Source organism: Onychomys torridus, chromosome 4, assembly GCF_903995425.1.
Source record: "Onychomys torridus chromosome 4, mOncTor1.1, whole genome shotgun sequence".
Taxonomy (NCBI): Eukaryota; Metazoa; Chordata; class Mammalia; order Rodentia; family Cricetidae; genus Onychomys; species Onychomys torridus.
In genome coordinates this window covers 145,345,576-145,372,003 of record NC_050446.1, presented here as the reverse complement: position 1 = coordinate 145,372,003, position 26,428 = coordinate 145,345,576, and the positions used below count along the sequence as shown (strand labels likewise).

Sequence of the window (26,428 nt, the reverse complement as noted above, 5' to 3'; positions counted from 1 at the left end):
TAGGAAAATTCTGTTGCCAAGCAGAATTTTCTCTCATCCTCATAGGCAGGCGATTGTTCTGTCCTTGCTCACTGATTTCTTGGGTGATGGGGGCCAATGGAAGTTCACTTATCTACTGCTTGGCCTCTTAGATGCTCTAACCCCAAATTTTCCAGCCTCAAACATTACAACAGCAAAAAGGTAGAGGGAGAATGAAGCACCTGTTTAGGAACAGTGAGGTATGGTTTTTCACAAGGCTTTGCCAGGTCAGTAGATGAGAGAGATGTGCCTCCATGGGTAGGACTGATGCTGAAAGCACACTTTGAGGCAATATGTTCATTAACCCCTTCCTCTCTGGGAGTCCTCACAGAGAGGATTCAATGCCCTTGAGGGTGTTGGGGGTGGGCTTTCATGTCTACACCCTAAGTGGTCTTCATTAGTTTAAGTCCCCACCCAACAGTCTGAGCATAGACCAGGCAAAGCTGTTGGGAACCTAGACTCAGTTTATCTTTCTCACTTCAAGCCATAAGAGTGAGCACTGGAAGGCCTGGAGGTAAAAGTGCTATATTTGGGTTCATGTCTGTATGTACAGACACTGCCATCTGTCTAAAATTATCTGCATGGTAGGTGCCGGTCTCTGTAATGGACTGGCTGCCAATCTCAACTATTGCCAGGGGTCCTAGGGCCAATGAAGTTTCTTGCCAATTAGATATAGCTTTGATCTCCCTTAGGTTTTAAACACCCAAATTCCAACTGAAAGCCAGATGGTGAGCTGATTTTTAAATGCACAAATTTCAGGCACCCCACTGAGCTCTGTCTTTCTCCCATCGTCCTCCAACTTGTGTTTGTTTGTGTGTGTGTGTGTGTGTGTGTGTGTGTGTGTGTGTGAGAGAGAGAGAGAGAGAGAGAGAGAGAGAGAGAGAGAGAGAGAGAGAGAGAGAGTGTTAGTTTTGGGTTTTTATTTTTTGAAGGTATTTTCTTAACTTCATAGGCCTTGAATATGGCCATTATTAATCTTCACTCTCCAGATCAATTTAAAGGATGGACGCATTTGAAACCAGAAATAAAAGGGCACCCTTATCTGAGAACAAAGACTCTGGATCCTGTGATGGAGACACTTTCCATGTCTCAGCTTTCCAAATGGCAGAGGCAGCAAAAAAATAACCCTCCATGATACTAAAGGCCTCCCAGAGATGCTGAAGTGACTCACCAGGGCTGCCTTACAGGACTCAGACACACCAGTGTAGCTGGAACATCTCCAGCAGCAATAAGCTTAAGGCACACTTTTGCAAATGTACACTTTGAAATAAACATGTCAATCATAAAAAGGCTCGAAGCAGTCTTAACGGTTGAAAAATAGCCTCACTGCTCTCTCTTTCCCTTCCCCTTTCCTCTGAATCTCAATTTTTAAACAAACAGAGAGAACCTTCTGTGTGACTAGTCCTTGGTTTGATGTGTGCCACACCAACAAAACAGGGCTAAAGTCCTCCAGATGCACTCTTAACTGTGAATTGGGTTAAGTTCCATTTAAGTGACAGTGTCCAAAGCAAAGCCCATCACCTGGTTCACACATCTTTTGCTTACAGTCAGAATAAAAGCCCCCTATCCAAGCTTCCAGTTAGGGATGGGGTGAGGGGAGACAGGGTGCCCTGAAGTGGGGTTAGGGGCCTGTGCTGACTCAAAGAAAAATTGTTCCTAGCCTTTTATTATTGTTTCTCAGTAGTCAAGTGTGTGTTAGCATCAGTCCATTCAGAAAATTTAGTTCAAATATCTGTTAACCCAATCTCTACTGCTTCCCTCTAGATTATGCTGTTAACAGGGCCTCTCATTCACTTGAAGCAACTTGCCAGTTCCCAGCTTCTTCACTTGCCCATAAGCCCAAGACCATCAGAAAGTTAAGAATGAAGGGGTAGGATGTCTAAACATCCGCCTGCTTGCTCCCTAAGCAGTTGGTTGAACTTCCTCTCATTCTGACAGTTTCAACAATACTGAGGGGGATTAAGGGGAAATGCCAGACGCAGATGTACACAAAGGCAGCCATCCTGAAAAAGTCCGGCATAGGAAGGGTAAATAATTAAGTGGTTTTGTTCTCTACCATACAAAGGAAAAGGAATTGTTTCCATCCTAATTAGCACCAGTAGCTCCTTTTCTCCTCTGATGAATGAAGAGATAAGACAAGTCTTTGAAGCCCTCCCACCCCCTTCCCCCACCCCTGTGATGCCTCATGTCCTAATGGGGAGCCAAGGGATCACATTACATCAGTTGATTTTGGATTTGAAAGGGTTATGTGAGTGAGGCTTGTCAATATCTTCAAAACTCCCCACAATGACAAACCAGCACACAGTTTTCATGCCTAGACATAGCAAATGCAGCTGGAGAATACCTGCCCATCCCATGTCACCAGGCTCTTAAGGGGACAGTGCACATTCTTTGCTGAGAGTCCAGTCCAGTCTTTTCAGAATGATCACTTATCCGGGAGTGGAAAGTTCTGAAAGTAGTGGCAGCTGCCTGTTTTTCTATGGCCACATTGTCTTCAGCAGTCTGTCCCAGGTGTTGGGCTGTGGGAAACAAAAGATTACAGTGTTAGGAAGCCATGGAGCCTTGTCACATCTATATCTTGGTCCCTTGCCTCCACTCTACGTGCACTTAAAGGATAGGCTCCCCTTGGACTGGGCTGGTGAGACTGGGCTTAACATCAAATGGCCAGCTGACTGTTCCTGTCTCTGCCCCTCAGTAGTCCAATCTGTGCTTCCCACCCCACATCTGCCCAACCAGCTACCCAAGTAACCTCTGGCTTCTTTACCTGTACTGATTCTCCAGGGCTCGGCTCTCAGCTCGCTCTGGAACCCAGGCATAGCTGTCAGCTGTATTCTGGGGCTTCTTCTCTTTTATCTCCTCCTTCTTGGCTCTCCGTTTACGATAAATAAGAAGCCCTAAGGCCAGAGCCAGCAAGAGTGAGATAGCCACCACAGTGCCCAGGATGTAGAACAGAAGCAGCTTCTGCCCATTGGTGTCATTGTCACTGTGTGCTGCCACAGAATCTTCATGTGTGGGCTTGCTGTGGCCAGTGGCCGTGGGGAGGTGTGTACTCAACTCCATCCAAACACCAGATGCCTCACTAGGGACTGATATTTCTGGTGGAACAGAGGCAGTGGGGGTATCCGATGGGAGAGAGGGATGATCTGTGGTGTGTCCTCCCTTGGAGATATTCTCAGAGCCTCTGGAAGAAGTGGGCATTTCAGAAGGAGGCACAGTACTCTCCTTTCGGTCATCTTTGCCTGCCTTTTCGAGAGGTCTGGTTGGTGGTTCTGAAGACACAATGCCCTTGATACAAGAGACTCCATTGGGAGCCAGCTCCCAGCCCGGCAGGCAGCCACAGCTGAAGGAACCCTCCGAGTTGAAGCAAAGGGTGTCACATGGATTGCTGCTGGAGTTCAAACACTCGTCTATATCCTCACATTGGGTACTGTCTTCCCCAGACAAGGCATAGCCATCTTTACAGGAGCAGTGGAAAGAGCCAACAGTGTTGACACAGTCATGGGCACAGGGCGAGTGGGCACATTCATCCACATCCTCACAGAACTCCTCTTTGGGGCCACTGGATTGGTAGCCCACCCAACATTCACACTGGAAGCCTCCAGGAGTGTTGATACACCCCTGGGCACAGGGGGCGTCTTGACACTCATCTATATCCGCACAGTGTACTTGGCTAGAGTCCAGCTGGTAGCCATTTGGACACTGGCATGTGTAGTTTTCGCTGAGGGGTACAGGATGACATGTGCCCCCTCCTGTGCATGGACTGGAGCTACAGGGGTTCCGAGAAGCACAAGTTACTAAGTCGTCCAGCAGCCGAAATCCAGGCCGGCAGCCACAGCGGAAGGAGCCATCCCCACCTTCGAAGCAGTCCTGCTGACAGCCCCCATTGTTAAAACTGCAGCCAAACTCGGGGCTGACACAGAGGGGGCCTGAGCTCCCCCAATGAAATGTACCTGGCGTCTTTTCCGTGCATAGCAAATAATGGATCTTATTCTCAGGCTTATTCCCACAGGCTACATTGGCAGCAGAAGCAAAAGGCACAGCCTCTAGGGAGGAGGTAGTGGCCTGGAAAGGGGTGGTATAAGTCACCTGCCCTGGGCCACCCAGGGCGAGGGGACTGCACATGCCTTTGAAGTTGAACTTGCAAAGGAAACCTTCAATGTTTTTACCTGGATCACCAGGAGTCCCACAGGGGCTCTCATACCACTTGGGGAGGTGGCTGGGGTGAGGTGTCAAGGACAGGTCCAGTATCAGGGACACACAGCGCTTAGAGGTACAGGATCTCTTGCTCTCTTTGTACCAGTTAGAATAAGCTGTGTCCTCTCCACCACTCACCCAGCTGAAGCCCTTCATTGGCAAATCATGGTACGTACACTTGCCCTTCTCTCGCTGGAGCCCGATCCAGAATTTGCCCATCTTGGCTTCCAAGGGTTCCTTGGTCTTCAAGAGCTGAGCCAGGGCTTGCTGGACATGCCGGGCCTCCTCCTCGCTCTTCACCGTGGCTAGATTGCCTCCATTCTCATTGCAGCGATGCTGGGCTTCAGCGGCGCTCAGCTGGCCCCAGTGGGCAGTATAGCAGGCAGTCCCCTGGCATACCACAGCCTCTGAATCAGCAGCAGCCCCTGCCCAGGGCTGGCCCAGGAGCAGCAGCAGCAGCAGCAAATCTGTTGAGGTGGCCATTCTGCTGTGTCTTCTTCTGGGAGAGGCTAGACTCCCCCACAATGACAGCAGCCACCACTGGATCTTGGAGCTTGGCACCCGGCTGCACTCTGAGGGGAGCTGAGGACTGTGCCTCTGCTTCAAAGCCACCACAGCTCTGGCGCAGAGAAGGTTACAGACTCCAGGCTTTTTACGTTCCCCTGACCCAGGGCGCATCCTGTGCTCTAGTACTTCTTATTTCTCACCGGAAGCTGGGGTTTCCTGCCATGAATAGCATTCTGACTCCTGTTGCCTTCATCACGATTTTGTTGTTCACAGGACGACGGTGTGGCTGATCTCTGGCTCAGAGCTGTGGAAACACGATGGGGAGTACAGAGGAGCCAAGAGATATGGCTGCTTTATTTTGGGTCCATTCACTTTCCCATAGCGTGAAGAGCCCCAGTGGCATGCTGTCTAGTGAGCAGAGGCTTTGGGGGCTAGGGACTTGAAGAGGATCGTCCAAGTAACCCATAATAAAATTCCATTTCAGATTGCAAACCACCAAAAGAGAAAGAAAAACATGTGAAACTTGAGGCACAAGGCCATGGATAGATACAGTTTTCAGCCTTTTTTAGAAGCAAACTGGATCTGCCTTTTTCCTATCTTGTACCCCCCCCATTCCTGTTTTTCAAGTCTTTTTTTTTCCTTTTATTCTTCCAACCATGAACTTTAAATAGATAGGCAGTTTTTAAATAGGGTTTGGAACGTGGGAATTTCTGGATTTTCAACAATGCCAAGCTCCCTGAGAACATTAAACCAAATTGGGTGAAAATAGGCCGTTTTCAGGGTTTCCTAGAGCATTGTGAAGTGGCAGGGTCACAAGAAAGATCAGAGAGACAGGAAAATGAACCCGACCTCTCTTGAGGAAGGTGTTGCATGTCTCCTACCCCAAAACTTAGGGGGAGTTCAAAGGCAGAGCCATGGCAAGCAATACACCTCACAGGCACCTGAACCAAAGTCCCTGAACCAAAGGGTAAATTTACCCAAGCCAGTCATGAGATGGCAGAAACTAGGTTTAATTGTCTCCTGCCTCCCCCACATCACCATGCTCCATCCCACCTAGCTAGACTCAGAGACAAAGTTTTGGAGTAAGTAGTCCACTAAGACATCAAGTGAATCACTGTCAGAAGGATCCCACACAGGTGAAAGACATGGTAAAAAGCCAACCACAGAGTCCTCCCAGCTGAGGCAGGACAGTAGGCAGTTCTTGAGCTCTCCTCTATCTCTGGCAGCTGGTTACACTATTCTCTAACGTGGTCTTGAGATTTCTTTGTATATTCCAGCCTTGGCCTACCAGACCCTAATTAATGCCCCTTCCATAGGCAAGAGTGAAACAGGCAAATGTCCTGATCGTTATTCATTGACATAGATACAGTTTCTTCCTCCCAAGATGACCACTATCTGATGGTGAATGGAGTGTGGTGGTGACATACTAAGGAAGCAACCCAACAGAGCACATGAAATAACAGATTTGTGTCACCACAGATCCCAGAACCAGTAGGAAGTGGGGAGTATGGAGACACTGAAAGGGAGTGACAGAGCCTTTATGGGGATTTAGGATGTTGTCTAGGCAGGGTTTTTAGGGGAATATTATCTGGGGTTCAGAAGAAAATAGGCATGATTCCCAAGGGTTCATTCATACCTTTTTATCAGGTGTCCATAGAATACCATCCACATATTAACTCATTCGCCTAATTTAACCACTACCTACTTAGTCATCCACCAATCCATCCATCTATCTACTCATCCATCTCCCCTGTGAAGTGGTTATTCGACCCACAGGTTGAGAACAACAGCACAACAGCTCTAAGAGAAATATAGCTAAGAGTGGTGTCCATGTGAGAAGGAAAATATGTCAAGGCCTTGGACAAGAGAATGAATGTAGAACAGTGAGCCTAGAGCCTGGGGTGTGGGAGGCAGGATAGAGAAGATAGAGCCCTGTGAGGCCAAGTGGTATGGGATGTTCTTTGGAATTCTTTGGGGAAAATGGAGAAGACAATTTTGTAGACAGTGAGCAGTGGTGTTGAGGAACCACTCAGCAATCAAACTTGGGTTTCCTGAGAAGAAAGGGATATAGGGACTGTGCAGGTCCTGCTTGGGGTCAATGGATTTGAGAAGTGTTGAAAATGCAGAGCCAACTGCTGTCGGTGTTGTGTGCTGTGGGGTGTGGGGTGCTTCTATGGTTCCCATTGACAGATAGGGTTCTAGAAGGCTGTGTCTACTGGAATGAAGATATGAGGTCTGGGACACAGAACAATGGGAGAGGCATGCTTCTTGACTATCAGCATCTCTCAGGTCCTTTTTCTTTGAGGACCTACTTAGGACTCTCATTCACTCCCAGAGTAAAGGAAGAGCCAGACTGGAAAGGAATTAGGAAGGTGGTGTCCTTGGCTCCAGGGCTATGGTGTTGTGCTTGATGGAGGTCAGTACTCCCCTTGTACCGCTAGAGAATCTAGGTTTCTAAAAGCAGGTCACTTCTTAATAGTTATAACATTGATTCAGCATCTTCGGTTTTGGGTGGCAACGTAGGCTAACATTGATTCATAACCTTCTCCTGGTCTAAACCTGTGACTATTCAGTCTAAGACCAATTCCTTCATTAACTCAGCACCCTACAGGAGTTTTCCAGCACATCCCATTCTTGCTGCTTAAAGACACAGCTGACTTAATACATGGGCAGGTGCTTCATCTTGTTTTATTGATAGTCATGGGAGACCTGCCCTTTCCTGGATGGAGATTGAAGAAGAGGGGATTGGGGAGTAGGAGGGGGAAATGGGAGAAAGGGCCTGAGATGAGAGGATAGGAGGGGGCGGGGAGAAGCTGTGGCTGAGATGTAATATACATAGATGAATTTAAAAAAAAAAAAAAAAGATACAGACTGAACGAATAGCTGACAGTTGATTAACTACTCTGGCCCACAGATATTTGCCTCTATTTCTTAGGTGACATTTCTTGGTCTTCCACAAAGGAACTTCCAAATCTATTATTTGCCCTTAGCTATATGTCAATATCTTAAAGACAGTCATCTAGGAGGAAGTGTGATTTGCTTGTTTATCCATTACCATGGAAAGCTATTTCTGCAACACACACTATGAAAAAGACCAGGAAACCACTTGGTGATTCCCAGTAATCTGGCTGGCTTGGCCTCAGCTCTTGCCTCTCTCTTTTGTGACTAGAGATAGAATCCAGGCCACAGTAAAATCCTGCCTTGTTCTCCATTCCAAAATAAGGGAGAAAGCTAGGAAAGAGCAGCATGGGGGTTTCAGGTGTGACCACATACTTCACAAAGCCTTTCTCTGAAGTACATAGGAATTTGTCCACACAAAGTGGAAAGTAATTCTCCTGGTTATGCACATCTCATTTTTACTAAACTAAACCTCCTCCTCCTCCTCCTCCTCCTCCTCCTCCTCCTCCTCCTCCTCCTCCTCTTAAGACAGGGTCTCTTGTAGCCCAGATTGGCCTCCAAGCAGCCGTGTAGCAGAGGATGATCCTGTACTTCTGATCCACTACCTCCAAAGTGCTGGGAGTACAGGTGTGCACTACCAACACAGCCATCTTCCCTTGGTTGAGGATACCTGCTGAGCTTTGTTAGGCTGATCTACTGAGCAGGTAGCAGAAGTGTCACAGGGAGCCCAGGATATGCTTGAGAGCTCAGGAGGAGGTAGCAGTTTACAGTCTTTAGATGGGATCTGGTTGCTATTTCTCAAGTATTTACAATGGGTTGAATGAAAACCTTGAGGAACTTTGTTGTACCTCACATGCTAAATCCCCCTATGGATACTGCCTGGCCACAGTGCAGATTTAACAAACATCTCTAAGGACTTGTCCTTAGATGGCAGGAATCAGAAGCTCAAAGTCCAGAAGAAGTTTCTTTGTCAGGTCTTTAGATAAAAGTCATTCCCACTGTTCTAGTACTATCCCAAGCCTGGTGGGTGCTCAGAACCTTGGTCCCAAGTTATCTGGTTCTATTCTGCAGTCTTGCTGAGAGCTCTGAGCTTGCTTTCTGAATTGATTTTAAAGGGTTTTTTACATCATGCTGGGAGTGGAATGTTCTGATCTCTAATCTGGGGACACTTCAACCTCATTTGGTAGCAGATTAGTTACTTGGTGGTCATTCAGGCATCTATCTGGCTTCTCTCTCTTTTTTCCTGCAAGGTTTAGGGACAGACTACATCCTCTCAGCAGTTGCCCCAATCTTTGAGTCTCCCACGGAGCCCCCTCCCTGCCCCTCCCACCACCCCCCTGTGTGTGATGCTCCTCCATGAGTTTTTTCTGCAGTGAGTGCACATTGAGTACCTACCGTGCAGCTGGCAGTATTATCTCCACATGGGGTGAGAGCAGGAGCTGCACTGCATTGTGAGCCCTGTGGCAGATGGGATAGAGAATGATGGGAATCAAGCTGGCCCCAGTGACCTTAGCGGCTGCTGCCTTGGTGATGAAAGACAAGTTCCAAAGGTGAGCCAGCAAGCGAGGTGTCCCTGAGCAGAGGGATCAGTACATACCACAGGTGGCGCCACCAGCAGCTTCACCCAGGGCTGATGCAGGTTGAACACCTAACAGAGGCAGGGAAGCAGGTGGTGATTCATCCACAGAAAATTTAAAATTGATGAAAACAAAGCCAGGCCTTTTATTTTAGTATTTTTAAAATTTACTTTTCTTTGGTTCAATTTTGTGTGTGCAGGGATGTATATGTGTTTGTGTGTGTACCTGCCCGGGATGTTTGGAGACCGATTTCAAGGTCCTCGGGTGCCCCTCACCTTGTTTTTTGAGACAGTGAGATGTAGCCTTCCACTGAGCCCTGGAACTTGCTGGCTAAGCCAAGATGGTTAGCTAGCAGGCCCTGGAATTCGCCTCCCTCCTCCTCTAGAGCTGGGATTACAGACATGCACTGCCATGTCTATCTTTGACTTCTCGGCATGCAATTGAGATCCTCATGCTTACATGACAAACACTTTCCCAGTGGGTCTACCTCTCCAGTTTTTCCTTGGTGTTGGAGGCAGGATCTCATGCAGAAAGATCAGGTCTTGAATTCACCTTAAAGCCAAGGCCAGCTGTAAACTTCTGATCTTCCTGCCTCTACCTCCGAAGGACTAGAATTACAGGCATGTACCAACATGATCAGCCTTTTTTTTTTTTTTTTTTTTTTTTTTTTTTTCTGTTGTGTCCAAGCAGGGTCTTTGCTAAAGTCCCTCCCAACTCAGAAAGCTTTTGCTGGTCTAATCCTTAGCACTGTGATCCACCATTGTGTTAACAATATACATGGAAGCCTCACCGTAGGCCCTTTTCCTTATTTATTCTTTAATAAGCAGGGAATTAATTTAGAGAATTCACAGCTACAGAGCAGGTGTCTGCCTGTGTGACGCACTCTGTTAACTAGTGAGGGCTCGGCTCGCTAACTTACATTCGAGCCAGTACTACAGAGGACCAGAAGTTTACAAAACATAGAAACTTTATCGAAGGCCAGCAAAATAGCTCAGTGGGTAAAGGTACTTTTTAACAGGCCTGATGGCCTGAGTTTGATCCGCAGGAGCCACATAGTAAAAGGAAAAACTGACTCCCATAATTGTACACACACACACACACACACACACACACACACACACACACACACAAATAAATAGATAAATAAATAGTAATTTGTAAAACCTTCATTGAATGGTGGACCAGCACAGAAGCCCTCTTGTCCAGTCACCTCTCTAATCAGTTGGGAGGAATTTGGCTAGACAGGAGGAGAAACGTCCAGACTTCTCTTTTTATATACACTGTCCTCCAGGCTAAGTGTTTCTTTTCTGGAGAATATCCTGTTTTGGGAGAGGAATTTTGAGCCTGTGACCTCAAAAGGTGGGGGACTAGACAAACTGGCTTCTTCTGAGAATGTCCTTCTTGAAAAGCTGGTTCCAACCGTCCTTGAGTGGGCTCTGGATGTCTTTCCTATAGGAAACATACAAGCATTGTTAAGTAAAGAATTTGTGTCTGGGTGTCTCCAGACTTGGAGCTCATTTCAAAATGATCCTTGGTCCTCAGAGAGTAAGCTTACAATAGTTGGGGGTAGGGGCGGGAGAGGGCCACTCAGCAGGCCTGGGGACCAAGCCTGTAAGATTCGCCATTCTACAGCAAATTCACAGGGAATGGGAACAGCAGAGTGTAGGAGACTGGACAGAAGTGAGTCACCTAAGATTCCATCATTCCATGTGACTCAGGAAAGGTCATACTTTCCTCTGCAAGTTTAAATCAAGTCTGAGGAAACAAGCTAACAATAGACAAACAGAACAAAAGCCACAACAGAATTTACACACACACACACACACACACACACACACACATGCTTAGCAGCCATGCAAAATAATGAAACTCAAAAAAAAGGCTGTGTGTCTTAGGTCCTGCCCCCTTTACTTATCTATGTAATTAATTATGAAGTAGGGTCCCACTCTACATCCCAAGCATGCCCCTAATTTTTGATCCTCCTGCCTTAATCTCTGGAGTGCTGAGATTACAGTCAGACACCACTATACCAACATAAAGGCCCTTTTCATGGAGGTGGAGCACAGACATCCAGAGTAGAGTTCTCAACCTCTTTGGGGGGTGTGAGTTACCCTTTCACTGGGGTGATATATCAGATATCCTGAATATCAGATATTTACATTACAATTCATAACAGTAGCAAAATTAGAGTTGTGAAGTAGCAACAAAAATAATTTTATGGTTGGGGAACAGGAGGAACTGTATTCAAGGGTCGCAGCATTAGAAAGGTATTGGTATAAAGCCAATGGTATAAAGAATGATCTGAGGAAGATGAATGGACTCTGGGGCAGAGGGGAGCTTGTCTTTAGGATCTGAACAAGCTCCAGGGACAGATACCAAGTTGAACAACAAGAGCTGTTGCCATTTCTTTCTCATGCTGTAGATGGAGACTTTGGGGGAAGAGCTGGAAGAAGCCTCCACTGTTGGACTGGGCTTAATTCAGAGAAAGGATTAGGGTAAAGCCCCCGGCAGCACACTCATTGTCAGGGGCGGTTGATTTTAAATGTCTGGTGTTTCAAAACACCATATTCTGGAATGTTGGCAAATACTCGGGCTTGAGAGTTTCGTGTTCAAAATTTAAAACAAGAATACAGAGTAGAGGTTGTAAGAGCCAATATTTTTGTGTATAAGTGAAAATACATGAAGTACTTGATTAAATCTCAATACGGTTTTGTTTGTTTTGTTTTGAGACATGATCTTACTCTATAGCCCACCCAGGCTGGCCTTGAACTCACTGTAATCCTCCCAGATCAGCTCCACAAGTGCTGGGGTTACAGATGTGCAAGTTTGGCATGAATAACGTTTTTTTAAATTGAAATTTCTCCACTTTTATCTTCTGCTTTGGAAGTAAACAATACATTAATCTATTCATATTAGTTACAGCAGGATTATTTTCCAAAGTATCTTGTTACATGGCGATGTGCACTACTGCCATAGCCCAGTTTGGGCACAAAGATCCCACGCTTACTTTAAACAAACACACTAAAGGATGCGTCTCTCACATTAGTGTCATGTCAGGGACTGACCTTGCTCTGCATTGAAGCTATAAAAGACATCTGTACTTAGTTCAAATGGTACTGTATCCCTGGCTTTGCGACCTTGGCAAGCTACTGAGCCACTGTGAGCCTTCTCTTGTGGTTCGGTGTGACACACTGACTGTTGGTTATCTGTCTTTGCCCCTCCTGGAACTTTGCTGAAGAAGTCATACCTGGGAAGCACTTAGGTAAGCACTGGTTCACCTTGCCACCAGGAGCCTGCTGGGCTCTGCCTCCTCAAACCTGGGCCTTTTCTTGTGGCTCTGAATTTGGGCTAAACCTCTCCCTATCTAGATCTTGACCTCCTAGCTTATCAAATGGGGAGAATAAAAGCCACCCTGCCTTTGTGCTGTGGGGAGGATTAAATAAGAGAGCTATCAGCCCCAACTGCTTCCTGTCAGTGAAACATATGGAAGCCACTATTTGGTGCACAATTGTGTCTGAACCTCTGATGGCAGCAGAGAGGTGATTACTGTATCTCCAGGTCTCATCTTCACCATTACTCCATGTCCCCCAAACACACACACACACACACACACACACACACACACACACACACACACACACACACACACACACACACACACACACACACACGGAACAAAACCATACTGCCTTTGCTGAAGATAAGAGATCCTGTTTTTTAAAGTCTTCTACTTGGCCTTTGTTTGGATCCTTGGCTAAGTAAACATTCTTCCTGCAGCATTATTGATTTAGTAAATAGCCTCATAACCTAATTTTCTGGTGCACAGTATTTGCAGAAAGCTTGACAGGACAGAGAATACAAGGGTTAACTTGTATTTTCTTCTGACAGCCTGTTTGGATAAGCAAAGGCCATTCATCAGCTCTTGGAAAGAGATATATCATGAAAGAGAAGAGAGCTTTGGCAAGAGCATTTTACACAGAACCTCTAACAACAGCTCTAGACTTGCGTCTTCTGTAGCTGGTGTGGATGACATTCAAGTTCCACTGTAATATTCCAGGCAGTTCCTGCCAGCCACTCTGATGACAGTTCAGCCCTTTTGGAACTATACAATCTCACTGAACTAAAATGTAGTCTTACGTGGCCCCACATGTCAAGATCTAATTCTCCACAGAAAGAAGAAGAGTGATGTAACAATCTTTTGAAAAGAAACTGTTGAACTCACCAGACAGAACTGATGGGCTTTGTAAAGAAAATGTAATTGCCTTTGGAAGAAAGAAAGCTGACCCAGGAATTTTGCAGATTCCCAGACAAATGTAAGCTAGCTCTAGATGGGCAGACATGATGAGTATCCATAGAAAATCTCCTAGAAGCTGGATGCACCCAGAAGCAGGAAGCAACCAGGATTATACCCAGGAATCTCTGAAGTGGGATTGGGATTGCACAGGCTGCTGCAGAGCCTGTGGGTAAGATAGGGCTCAGTTGGGTCCCCCATGGACAGGATGCTGCCTTTGCTTCTCCTGGCCTCACTGACAGCTCAAAATAGAAAGAGTGACTCTTGTCTTCTGTAATTCTGATCGCTAGTCAAAATGAGCCACTTAATAGCCATGTGCCCTTGAGCAAGAACTTTTCCTCTCCTAGCCTTGGTTTCCTTACATGGAAGTGATGCCCTGCCCAAGAGAAAAATGGAGGCACAAGGATTAATGAGATTGCTTCATAAAACTCTTGGGTAAGAAGTACTTAGTTAATGGTTGCCATGAGCAGCAATGTAAATATAACCTACCACTCAGACGTCGAATAATCATAATTATTTCTGTCCTAGCCAATCCTCCAAGAATGTCTCAGAAGGAAATGGATGGGAGTGGTGGTGCCTTCCCATAACCCCAGCACTTAGGAGCCTAAGACAGACAAATCACAAATTCAAGGCCAGCCAGGGCTACATAATAAGACAATGTCTCAAAAGGCTAAAGACAGGTGAAGTTGTTCTGTGGTGAGACCCTAAGCTTAATATTAGAAACACATGAAGAAAAGAAAATGAAAGAGAAGGGGAAATGCAAGAGGAAAAGGAGGAGGAGAAGGAAGAGAAGTCTAGCATGTGCTAAGTCATGATGTACTCTCACAGGTTCAAGAATGAAACAACAATGCCAGATAGCAGCCCATGTGCACACAGCAGACAGGAGATGTATCTGAAAGAGCCAGCTAGGGCAGACAGTGGGCACAGATCCTAGAGAATGTGTATGGAGTATAGGAGTGTTTGTGTGTGTGTGTGTGTGTGTGTGTGTGTGTGTGTGTGTGTGTGTGTATGTGTGTGTGTGTAAGTCGAGCACTGTGGCTTGACATCTTAGACTATGCCCAGGGAGTTTCTCTGCCTGTTCTGGAATGACAGTACCCAGGTGTGATGAGAAGGTTTTGGTACCATGTGGCCAGTCAGTGATGTCTTGCAGACTGTCTATGGAGAGGCACCATAATGATACTGTTGGGCTGCTGAAGCAAGCCATATGATGTTCTGGGACATCTAGAAACTGCTCATGTCACAAGGCACCCAGGAATTATTCTGTTATCGTTTAGATATGGTTTGTCTCCAAATAGTCACATGCTGGAAGCTTGGTCATCCACATAATGTTTTTGGAAGGTGGTGATTAGGTCATGATCATCCTTATGAGGGAATTATTGCCAGAGTAGATCAGTCTTAGGACAATGGTCTGTTATAGTAGAAGAATCCTGGCACCTCTTCAGAGTTCTGTTATTCTTAGGCAATGCAGTATCTTTCCTTCTTTCATTGTGACCCCACAAGATACTATCTGTATGTTGTGAGACAACCATGGCCCCTCCCTAGACACTAGCAGTGCACAGTTTGTACCATTCAAGCACTAAAACTGTGACCTAAATAGACCTCTTTTCTTTATAAATACCTAGAATCAGGTATTTTGGTATAGTTACACAATGGACTAAGGTCAATTTTCTTTTTAGTGAGGTCCTTCACAACTTTTAAATGGGCCTTCTTTGTTGGGGTGTGAAAAAAAGGCATGATGCATTTGTAACTCTCACATCTACTGGGAAGCATTTGCTCTGGCCTTTGGAGCCCAAATGTGCTACCTATGCTTTGGAGGCAGGCCAAATCAGAGTTGGGCCTCTCCCTTCAGCCAGCTGGAAGTGCTCAGAACTCTTGGCAAAGCATAGGGGTTTTGCAATGGCTGTTTATGGATCTCTTAGTGTGCCCTGGTGGCAAGACTCAGTCACACTCCATCCCCAAGAGTGTAGATTTGCTGAGTTCTCCTTGCCATTTCCCAGCAACTGGACTTCTGAAGTGTGAAGAACAGAGCCCTGGGATATAGACACAGACACCAATGAATTCTCCTCTCCTCTTCCTGGCTTGCCCATGCTTTGTGACTTCAGGGGAGTAACTTGACACGCCTGTTCCCTTAGATTTTTTTTTCTGATAGGCCAGTCAGAGACCCCAGCCTCATGTACATATCTGAGGAAAGTCAGAACAAAGTAACCAGGACAACTACACAGCACAGACTCCACTGTGTCTTTACTGTACAGATCAGCGAAGAACAAATGTCTCTTGATGCCCCATGAAGAACAAGCTAACTAAACTTGGTTCTGTTCTTTCTCTAAATGAGCCTGGTTTTTTGATATCTCTTTTCTTGAAATGGCACATGGCTTCCTTTGGTATCTCAGTCTCTTGGAAAGAGAAAATTAGGAAAGACTTCAGGAGGAGGGACAAACTGAAAGGTCAGAGACATAGCTACTCTGCGCCCCAGTGGATGGAGAAAGCCCACTGGTGGCACACTCCTCAAGTTGTTGGCATCCAAGGTGAGGTCTATGTATACTAATGGTGAGGACTTGGGATGTGGTGGTGGAGGGGGGAAAGGGGATGGTGGTGGTTACAGAGTCTACTCCTGCATGGCATGATGAAGAATGGTCCTTACCAACTAAATATCCCCATCATGATTCTCCAGTACATGAGCAAGATTGGAGACTCTATGTCTGATACCGGGGTGCAAAGACTAAGCTGAGGTTTCAGAGGAACTTTGTACATGGTCCAGGCTGTGAACTGGTCACAGCCCTTGCTCTCCAGCTAACTCTGCTAACTCACCTAGTGTGTGTGTGTGTGTGTGTGTGTGTGTGTGTGTGTGTGTGTGTGTGTGTGATTGCTGGGCTCATTTGCTCAATATTATTTGACCAGTGGCTACATGTCGTCATTCAGCTTACCTTCCCATAACAGCTCTGGATTGCATCTGGCTTCAGTCTGAACCTCTGAGTCATGCTGTCATGCCCCACCTTACTCTTCCACGGTGAGAGTGCCAGCCCACTACAGCAGCATTCACATGTTCTTCTGAACACCCTGGCACATCTCACTCCCCTTTCCAGTTCTTTCTAGATAGTGAAAACTGGAAAGTGATCTGGACCTGGGAGAACATAGCAATACTCTGAGGCTTCCCCTGAAACACAAGTCCAACCCCAGGTACCTCCCCTTTATACACTGTCATCTCAAATTCATGCCTCCAAGATGAGACCCATTGTTTTAATGACAACTTTTGGACATGGCTTGTTTCTTCTGGATGAAGCAACTGTTGGCTTCCAAGTTGGTCCAACTCTTTATCATTTAGTGTTTGATCCCACACTATTCTTTAGTATTTGAACCAGTTGTTCACACTTCAATGTGAAATTTTAAATAAAAATCAAGATTTCTTTATCTTTTGGGAAATCATCATCTAGCCATACCAATATGCACTCATGACAACCAGCAGCCTCAGTGGAGCAACAAATGGTCCCATGTAGCCCTCAACCTCACTAAAGAGCAAATCAATAGCCCATTTTCCTGCTGAGATGGGTATACAACTGGAATTGTCTTGGCTCCATCTAGGATCTGGGTTTATTTCTCTTGGTGTAAATTAGGCAGTGGAGAATCCTAAATATAACCTTTTATGCCTTTTGGATGAATTCCGTCTTTGCAGTTTGTATGAGAAATTCCGTTGTGTACCAGTTGCCAATGAGTTTCAACAGACATTAGTGGATTCCTTTATCCTGGTGAAGAAGCTTAACAGCTCATGATGGCATGCTCATCCTCTGACCAACCCCCAATTCAGGAGGGACACAATGCACAGGTTGTTCATGTGGTTAGAGGAAACACCCTGTGCTTCTGAGAAGGTCCCTCTGGGCCCAAGACAAGACAGAAGGGGTGTTCAACTTGTCCACCAAGAAGGTCTTGTGGAGGCTGCTTTTCAAAGATGCTGATTTTAAAAGAATCATCTGGAAATATAGTGCAAAACAAGAGAAGGTACCTTGGTTTTCAAGACTTCCTGGACTCAGACATGATTCCTGAAACATCGTCTGTGAAGTGATTGTATTTTACTGTTCAAGCATTTATGCTAGGTTGTTACTTATACCCTCAATCTCTAGACTTCTAATTCCTACAAACTCTACTTTGTGGGACAAGAAGTGACTTAGAAGCATCTAAAATCCTTCGCAGGCCTATAGGTATTTGCTCAGTTGATAGAATCAAATCTCCACACAGTTCTAGGGGTCAAACTGTCCTTCTGTAATCCCCTATCCACAGCAGAACAGAGAAAGGACTTCCAGACAGTTGCTTCTGGAGAGAAAGTAATCTCTCTTCCATGCACCAACTGAGAAGAAGAGGGAAATGGGTGTAGTTGGAGACCTTCTCTCCAGCCCCCTCCAAGCCCTGTTAGCCCACTTATAAAATAAATACACAGACATTTATATTATTTAAACTGCTTGGCCATTAGCTCAGGCCTACCGTTGTCTAGCTCTTACTCTTATATTTAGCCCATTTCTGTTAGTCTATACTTTGCCACGTGGCTCATGGCTTACCAGTACCTTACATCTCGCTTCTCATGGCACCGGCTTGCAATCCCTCTGCCTCCCCTTCCTGTTCCCAGAATTCTCTTCTCTGCTTCTCCCACCTATACTTCCTGCCTGGCTACTGGCCAATCAGCATTTTATTTACACAGAGTGATATCCACAGCACTTCCCCTTTTCTTTTTTTTTTTTAAAGGAAGGTTTTAACTTTTACATAGCAAAATTACATATAACAAAACAATTATCAAGCAAGAATTACAGTTACAATATTAAAGAAGAGATCCTATCTATCTTATATTTGTGAGTCCAAGGTTTTATATCTAACTTATCTTTTATCATAATTGAGGAAATTATAACTATCTAGTCTTCAACCACATCAAAGACCTCAGAAGGATATAATATTACCTGAGAACCGGGAGAAGGATGCAAGCAACTTTCGGGAGTCTTGCACGGTAGACAGAGACAGCTGGCAGCCGGGACAGTCACCTAATGTTCCTTTGTAAAGTTGGGGCATTTGTCTTCAGCCCACAAGGCTAGAGTCTCTCAGTCACTTCTCTCAGTGTCCTGTAGAATGTCTGGCAGTTTCCTCTGCGAAGCAGGAACCTGAAGGACCATTTTGTCAAGCAAAGTTTAGTGGTCACCTTTCTACGGGTCCTGCATGTCCAGTTGATCAAGCAGTCCAGGCAAGAACAGTTTCTTGCCCAAATGGCTATTTTTGCCAAGGTGAAGATAAGATATGAAGTGTCTCCAATGCCCATCCTCCTCTCTGAAGTAAATTGGTGCTGCCAGGAGCAGACATGTCTCACTGTCCAGAAAGTCTAAATTTTAAAAGTATTTTAAATGCCATATTCTGTAGGTCTTTGAAGTATTTGAAGATTACCTATCTATCTGAAATATCTCTATGTATACCTAGAAGACTTAACTAACATGGCTACGAGTATGATTATCATAGATGACTAATTATTAATCTATTTTTAATTATCCATTTTAACTTAAAATGAGCTATACAAACATAATACCTTAAACATGAGTAGAAATATACACACAGTATAACAAAATTAACTTTAAGTTTGTATCAATAGACTAAAATCTATACCAATGTAAAACATTTTAAGTGAGTTGTTGCTCTTTAGAAGTAAGTTCCTTAATCTACCCTTTTATCTTATTATATCTATGTCATATCCCCTTTTCTTCTTTAGAAAGAGATTGCATTTATAATCAACCTATTTTAAATAAAATAGTGGTTTTTCTCTGTCCCATACCAGAGGGCTCTTCTGATTTGGGACACAAGAAGCTATTTAACCTTTTCTTTTAACAATGTGTTTGGGTTTAGAGAAGGAGTGAGCCAATTCCATCTCCAAAGCCAGCTGGGAATTTGGGCGTAGTTTTTCTTACTACTTCCTGCTGGAGGGGGGCGCTGTATCTCATGGGGACATAAAGAAAATTTTAGGATTACAGAGTAGTCCGTGAGGGTAAACTTCTGAGCCAGTTGCCTTGAAACCATTCTGGATGTCGGATCATCTGAGCCATGGTGTCATCGGAGACCTTTCAGGTGGTCTTAGCTGATCAAACCTGATGTATCTTAATCTGGAACAAATCCATAGCCTCTGGCTTTCTGTGGAAACAAAAGCAGAGACTCTTTTCCAAAGCAACATATCCTTATATCCAAATTTTGAAGTCAAGGTACCTTTAAAATTTACATATTTGTTTAACTCAACAGCTTTTACGATCAAATCTTTTTCTGCAGTTAAAAATTCTGAAGACAAGACAAACCAGATTCTCTGTGTAATATCCATCTTTGTAAGACTGAAACACCACTGTGGCTGCTGGCTCCGCCCACCTCAGCTTCTCCACAAGGCAGTGGTACAGTTTACTGCCAGCTTTGGGTCTGGAGCCATGTGTACCATCAACTATCAGAAGCAGTTCTATCAAAGCAGTGCATAGTCCAGAAACTTTTTTTTTTTTAACTAGCAAAGTCTAAACCTACATGCAGCAGAGAAAAGTGCCGCTTGTAGACTCCTCATTCCCGCCACACTGGAGGTCAGACGCACATGCCAGGAACCCGCCATACTAGCTCAAACCGGCAGGCTGCCGCTAACTTGAGAGAGACAACTAGGAAGCTGTTTTTAGCTCCATTTTAGAATCTTTTTTTCTCAGGTTTTAGGTGGAAACTCTTGCCAACACGTTGGGCGCCATTTGTAGTTGGAGACCTTCTCTCCAGCCCCCGCCAAGCCCTGTTAGACAGCCCACTTATAAAATAAATACACAGACATTTATATTATTTAAACTGCTTGGCCATTAGCTCAGGAACTACCGTTGTCTAGCTCTTACTCTTATAAATGGGCTTTTGTTATCAGGCAGTCCAAGTGGTACCTTGAGACATAAAAAGCACGCCTCTGGGAAGGCTGGGCATTACTAGTGTGTTCACCATCTATAGCTTGGGGTACAGTGACGGTGGAGAGCACAGACAAGGTCATGGGCAGATATGCCTGAGCTGGCCCAGATCTGGTGTTCACACCCATTCATAGGCAGCCATCACCTTCCTTTTTCCCACGGGAAGGACAAGGGCGGCATGCAGCAGAGTGAGATATTCGACCTCTCCAGGTCTCAACATGCCATAGCTGTTGTAAACTTACTGAGCGCATCCTCTGCCTGCTCAGGATGAAACACGGTATTAGCACATCACATCAAAGCCGTTTCACCAGGTTCCCTAAGATGGGCAAAGCCAGAATACCCGGGGCTCCCGGTGCTGCACCTCCATGATTCAGTGAGAGTGTGAGGAGTTTCTTCCAGCTTTTGTTTTACAGCAGGGGTGATTTGGGTGTGCTAATAAGTCATCTCTGAATCCAAAGAAAAGTTATACTCCTAAACTAATCTTAAATGCTGACCAATTTGTAGGTGTGGGTTTGCCCATTGCAAAACCAGCCAGTTCCACTGAATTCAGTAAGACAAATGTATTTCTACTCAACTCCAAGTTTCAGGTTGAGGTGGAAACAACCACCCATGGGAAAATGCAGTCAGACTAAGAAACAATAACTCAGTATATAAAAAAAAATAATAATAAGACATTAAAGGATGTAAGTGGCAGTTTATGTGTAGTCCTGCTGTTGTTGGAGCTTACTGTTGATTTCCTTTCCCTGTATTGCACAACCCAAGATTACATATACTACATGCATACATACGCACAATACACATATATGCACACACACTTTATATATGTATGTATATTTGTGCAAAGTAAAATGTGTGTATATATTTGATTGTACAAATAAGGAGTTTCATTATGACATTTTTACACATGTGGAGATGCACTTTCATTGTACTTATCCCTTTGTTTACAATTTCTTAGCCCCCTTTCCTCTTCTCCATCCCTAACCATCCCCCATGTGAGAGAAAGCACAAGCCATTTGTCTTCCTGACTTGGGTTTATTTTGCTCACTCTGTTGATCTCCAATTCCACTTGTTTTCCTACAAATGACGTGATTCTTTGTGTATGTACGCCTTATTTCATCTGTTCTTCCACTGGTGGGCATCAAGGCTGATTCTATAACCTGGCTATCGTGAGCAGTTCAGCAATGGACACGGTAAAGCAGATCTTATGATTCTTAAAGACACAGAAGGAGCAGGAGGCATTTGACTCAAAATTCCAAGCTCTGAAGGCCTTCCTCCTCCACCCCAGCCCTGATCTCCAACAGTATGCTTACTGCTACAGTCTTCTTGCTCTCTTCCATATACCTACTCTCTTTTCTAGGTCTTTAATATCCTAAAGTTACTTTCATTTAGGCTCCTGACTCCCACAGGCCATAGCAACCTGCAGTTACTACTTGCCTACTGAATTATCATGTTTGTGGGTGCTTGGCAGGTGACATACCCTAGGTTTGTTATCCCTTTTCTGATGTTGGGTCTGTCTCCTTCATATCCCATTTCTTCTATACAATTTCACCCATTCCCAAAATCTCACATATCCAATGGCTTTTCATATCCATGCCATAGTCTTTTTAGCTCCAAATCAGAGCTCTCAGCTGTCTACCCCTCCCCACTGATATTGCCACAGCCAATGAGACTAAAACCACACTGGTATTCTCCTGCTCCTACCCTCCACCCAGTGACATACTAAGTGTAGGAGATGCCCTGTCCTCCCACTTCACCCAGCCTGTCAGGCTCTATCCTATACCCAGACCTAAGCATTCTCCGCTCCACCTTCACTTCACTTCGCCTCTCTCCCTTGATTATGTCCCCGACACAAATGTAGTTCCTGGAACATTCCAACTCTCAGCACACATTCAAGAAACCTGCCACATGCATACTGAAAAGAATACATTCCTGTTCTGTGTTCTAGATGTCTGTGTGCCTTGTGGGAGACAAGGCCCTGAAACTGAAGCCAGGACTTCCTGGATGTTATGGTTTATATCTGATATGTTTCTAAGACTCCTGTTTTGAAAGCTTGCTCCTCTTCCTCCTCAGCTTGTGGTGCTGTTTTGGGAGGCTGTGGAATTTGTCCCCTTGTGGAGTCTGGTAAGTAGGTCTCTAAGAGCAGGCTTTTAAAGAAAATCTAACCTCCAGGATTCTCTGTCTCTGTCTCCTCTCCCTCTCCCCCTCTCCCTTTCCCCCCCCCTCTCTCTCTCTCTCTCTCTCTCTCTCTCTCTCTCTCTCTCTCTCTCTCTCTGTCTTCTTGGTCTGCAATGATGTGAAGAGTAGCTCTGGACACACTCGTGCTGCCATGAATTAAGCTACTCCAAAATGCCCTGTCCCTAGTATGAACTCCTGAAATTGTAAGACAGAATAAACCTTTCCTTCCCTAAATTGTTTCTGTTGGCTCATGCTCTGCATGGCTCCAAGGACTGCCCTAACCGTGGCAGCAAGGGGTGAAGAAAAGATGGACACAAGAGACATGTACAAAGAACATCTAGACTTGGGTGGTCTGAACCCTCTGTTGGAGAAATTGCAGCACCCTGAAAATGCTGCATTTTTAATACAGTTCAACAGAAAGGTGGGGCTATTACATACAGCTGAATCAAGGCAGCAAGATTCATGGTATATGGCTGAACAAGGAGGCAGGCAGGTTTGACTAGTCTCAGTAGGACTGACTATATCCACAAGGGAGCAATCTATAGAAGGCCATACAGACTTCCAGGAGGAGAAAGTCAGTGGACATTTTCTACACACAGTGTCAATACTTGCACTTCTGACAGAGGAAGGCTTTGCCATCCTTCTGACTCTCACCCTGAGGAAGGCTTCACTGCTCCCATGGGTCTGAGGCATCGGTCTTTGACATGACCATGGCCATGTCAACAATACACATTCACTGAGGACTTCACTCACTCCCTACACTGAGCAAAGCATAAGCCTACAGGAACCCACTTTCCCACTTCATCCTTTCCACCAATCTGCACAGTAGGTGCTCCCACATTGCTGTGCTGAGGTGAATATCAGCAATCTTTTCTCCCTAGGCATGTCTTCCAACACCTCTCCTGAAGGGTTGCTGTTGATGAAAACGTAGGTGAGGGATTACCAGGAGTAACAGAGAGACTAAAGGTGATAGTGAAGGAACCAGAAGTAGCTAAGGTTCCAGAGGTCTTAACGGACTCATAAGTGATAGGAGAGCCGGAGGTGATGAAAGAGTCTGGGGTGGTGAGGGAGCTATGAATAATGGAAGAGTAAGGAGTGATGAAAGAGACAGGGGTGATTATGGAACTGTGAGTAATTAAGGAGCCAGGGAGTGAGGATGGAGGAGCCATGAGTGATAGAAGAGCTAAGGGTAACAAAGGATCCAGGGAGTGAGGATGGAGCCATGAGTGATAGAGAAGCCAAAGGTGCTGAAGGGACCAGGGAGTGAGGATGGATTCATGAGTGACAGAGGAGCTAAAGGTACCAATGGAGCCAGGGAGTGAGGATGGAGCCATGAGTGATGGGATAGGATGTGGGGATGGAGGCATGAGTGATGGAGGAGCCAGGGGTAATGGCATTGGAGCCATGTGTGGTGTAGAGTCATAAGAGATGGAGCAGCTGGGAGTAATGGGAAAGCCAGGATACTAAGTTAGACCTGGAAATCTGGAAATAGGAGAATGGGAACATGAATGAGAATTTACCAAGGGCATCTTTCCATGCATTATTTTTTTAACCTGAAGAATCATTTGCCATGGAGCCTGTCAGAGAAAGGAATCTATAGCCAAAGACTTTTGCTTCCTGGGATCAGATTCTTATGTATTAATCCTATGTTCATATAAAACCTTGCATGTCTTAGCCACTTTATTCCTAATAACCCAAACTAGAAACCACCCAATGTCCTTCGACAAATGAATGGTAAAATAAGCTGCAGCCAACTCCTATCTTGGAATACTATTCCGTGAAACAATAGACAGAGCTACTGACACATGTATCAATGTAACAAAAGCTCCAGGGAACCATCCTGAGTGAATCAATCCCAACGGTTACATGTAGTGTGGGTCCATTTACACAATTATCTTGAAGTGATGAAATTACAGCAATGGGGAACATATCAATGGTTTCCAGAGGCTGTCAGAGGGTTGTGAGGAAAGGATGCAAGCTGGTGTGGCTTGAAATGTCAAGAGAAGACATCACAGGGAGATGCTTGTGGCGGAGGTGGGGTGGGTGGGGGATGATAACATTAATTGATGTGGGAAGACTTACCTTAATTGTGGGTAGGACCATTTCATAAGTAGGAGATATGGGGCTGTATAAAGAGGAAAAGGCAAACCGAGCACTTGAGTGCATGTGTTCATTTGTTCTCTGCTTCCTGATTGTGGATGGGATGGGACCAGCTGCTTCAGCCTTGACTTTCCCACTATGATGTCCTGTATTCAGGACCAGTAAGTCAGAATAAACTCTTTCCATCTTCAATTGCCTTTGTCGGGCAAGTATTGTATACCAGCAATGGGGAAAGTAACTAAAGCAGGTGGTAACCAGTGCACAGCTGTCATCACAGGTAGCTCCATGAACCACTGAGGGAAACCGAACCAAGTCATCTCTTCCACTGGGAGAACATACTTATCTGTCAGTGCCATGGCTGCTGTTCCGCACTATTTGTCTCCCAAAAGTCCTGCTCAACCAGGATCACACTGCTGAGGATGACTCAACTATCACCATAGCATCAAAGATGGAAACATTTTCTCTAAGAGTTGGACAGTAAACTTCTGCTTTGTGGCCTTTTGGTCCTAATTGCAACTGTTTTTTTTTTTTTTTTTCAGTAATTTAAAAGTAGCCATAGATCATAAATATAGAAACAATCATGGCTGACTTCCAATAAAACTTTATTTACACACTCAAGCACTGGGCTAGATTTGGACCAAAGGTTGTGGTTTGCAACTCTCTGCCCTCTCTTATTGCAGTTTGTACAGCATGTCTATCTCTCTATGTCAGGGGCATGGATGATAACTATTGGCAGGTTAAGGGGAGCACCTATTTAGGTGAGGACCATGCAGGACCCCAGGATCTGGAAACTAGCTTGGACATGTCACATTGGCCCTTGTTGGGATCCTTAGAACCAGGTTAAGAAAGCTAAGGCAAATGTGCAGTGTGGAGCTGATCTTGATATGAAGGATGCCTGGATCTTCCTCCTTATTTATGCTCTGGAGGTAAGCAGATCTGAACTGCTTCTTAATGTTCCAAGTGTGGATCTGAAAGGAAAACAATCTACAGAATGCGAAGGCAGGTCTCCTGACTCTTGCCTCCCCATAGCATGAGATCAGAGTATTTACCCCTCCCTCCTCAGGGCTAGAAAGTGAGGGGCTGGTGAAAGCTCTCCCTGGGTCACCTTCAGGGGCATGCCACAAAGCAGGGGACCTTAAGTTCTGCAGGAGAGAATGCTTGCCTACCTTCAGGGATTTCAGTCAAGGTGACTGTGCAGAGCCTTGCCATGGGGTCAAAGCCAGCCATTGATTTCAACCCTCATTCCTCCCAGTCTTCTGCCCACCCCATGTCTACATCTGGTAGAAAGTCCCTGGAGAGACTAGCAGTAGGTCTTGCAGAGCACATTTAGGACCAAGTTCCGTAGCTGCAGCAGACAAAGACATGGGAAATGACTCAAATGCCAGGAAGGAAGTTTAAAAAAAAGAAAAGAAAGAAAAAAAAGGAGCTCATTTAAAATAAGAACAAAAACTAATGAAAAGCAGACTAACATGACCAGGAAGGCGTGTGACATCAGCACCAGGGATTTTCCTTTAGTGACGCCTATTAGAGGACAAGAAAGAAAATAGGTTAAATACTACCCTTTGCCTACCCGTAGTGTCTTTTACTGAAATGTGACTTGTCTACAAGACCAAGCCTTTATGGACCCCTCCTGTCTGGTAGATTTGCATTAACTGAATTCACTTAAGTAACTAGCTCCCAGAACAGTTGTCCTGCCCCCAAACCCCTGCTGTCAAATGAGAATGGTATCCCTCTCTTGT

The 26,428-nt window shown here is 45.2% G+C and overlaps 1 protein-coding gene across 1 annotated transcript; it reads right to left on the bottom strand.

The window, feature by feature from the left end:
* Window positions 1-2,197: 2,197 nt before the first annotated feature.
* Cd93 (CD93 molecule) lies at window positions 2,198-4,814 on the bottom strand. Its single transcript, XM_036185237.1, has 2 exons — window positions 2,783-4,814; window positions 2,198-2,537 (listed from the first exon to the last, which is right to left on the bottom strand). The coding sequence occupies exons 1-2, from the start codon at window positions 4,693-4,695 to the stop codon at window positions 2,513-2,515; spliced, it is 1,938 nt and encodes a 645-aa protein (XP_036041130.1). The 5' UTR covers window positions 4,696-4,814; the 3' UTR covers window positions 2,198-2,512.
* Window positions 4,815-26,428: the final 21,614 nt, after the last annotated feature.

Coding starts and splice junctions, on each gene's coding strand:
- Cd93 (XM_036185237.1), bottom strand. CDS start 4,695: ATGGCCACCTCAACAGATTTGCTGCTGCTGCTGCTGCTCCTGGGCCAG. Junction 2,538..2,782: donor GCCCTGGAGAATCAGTACAG/GTAAAGAAGCCA, acceptor TGTTTCCCACAG/CCCAACACCTGGGACAGACT.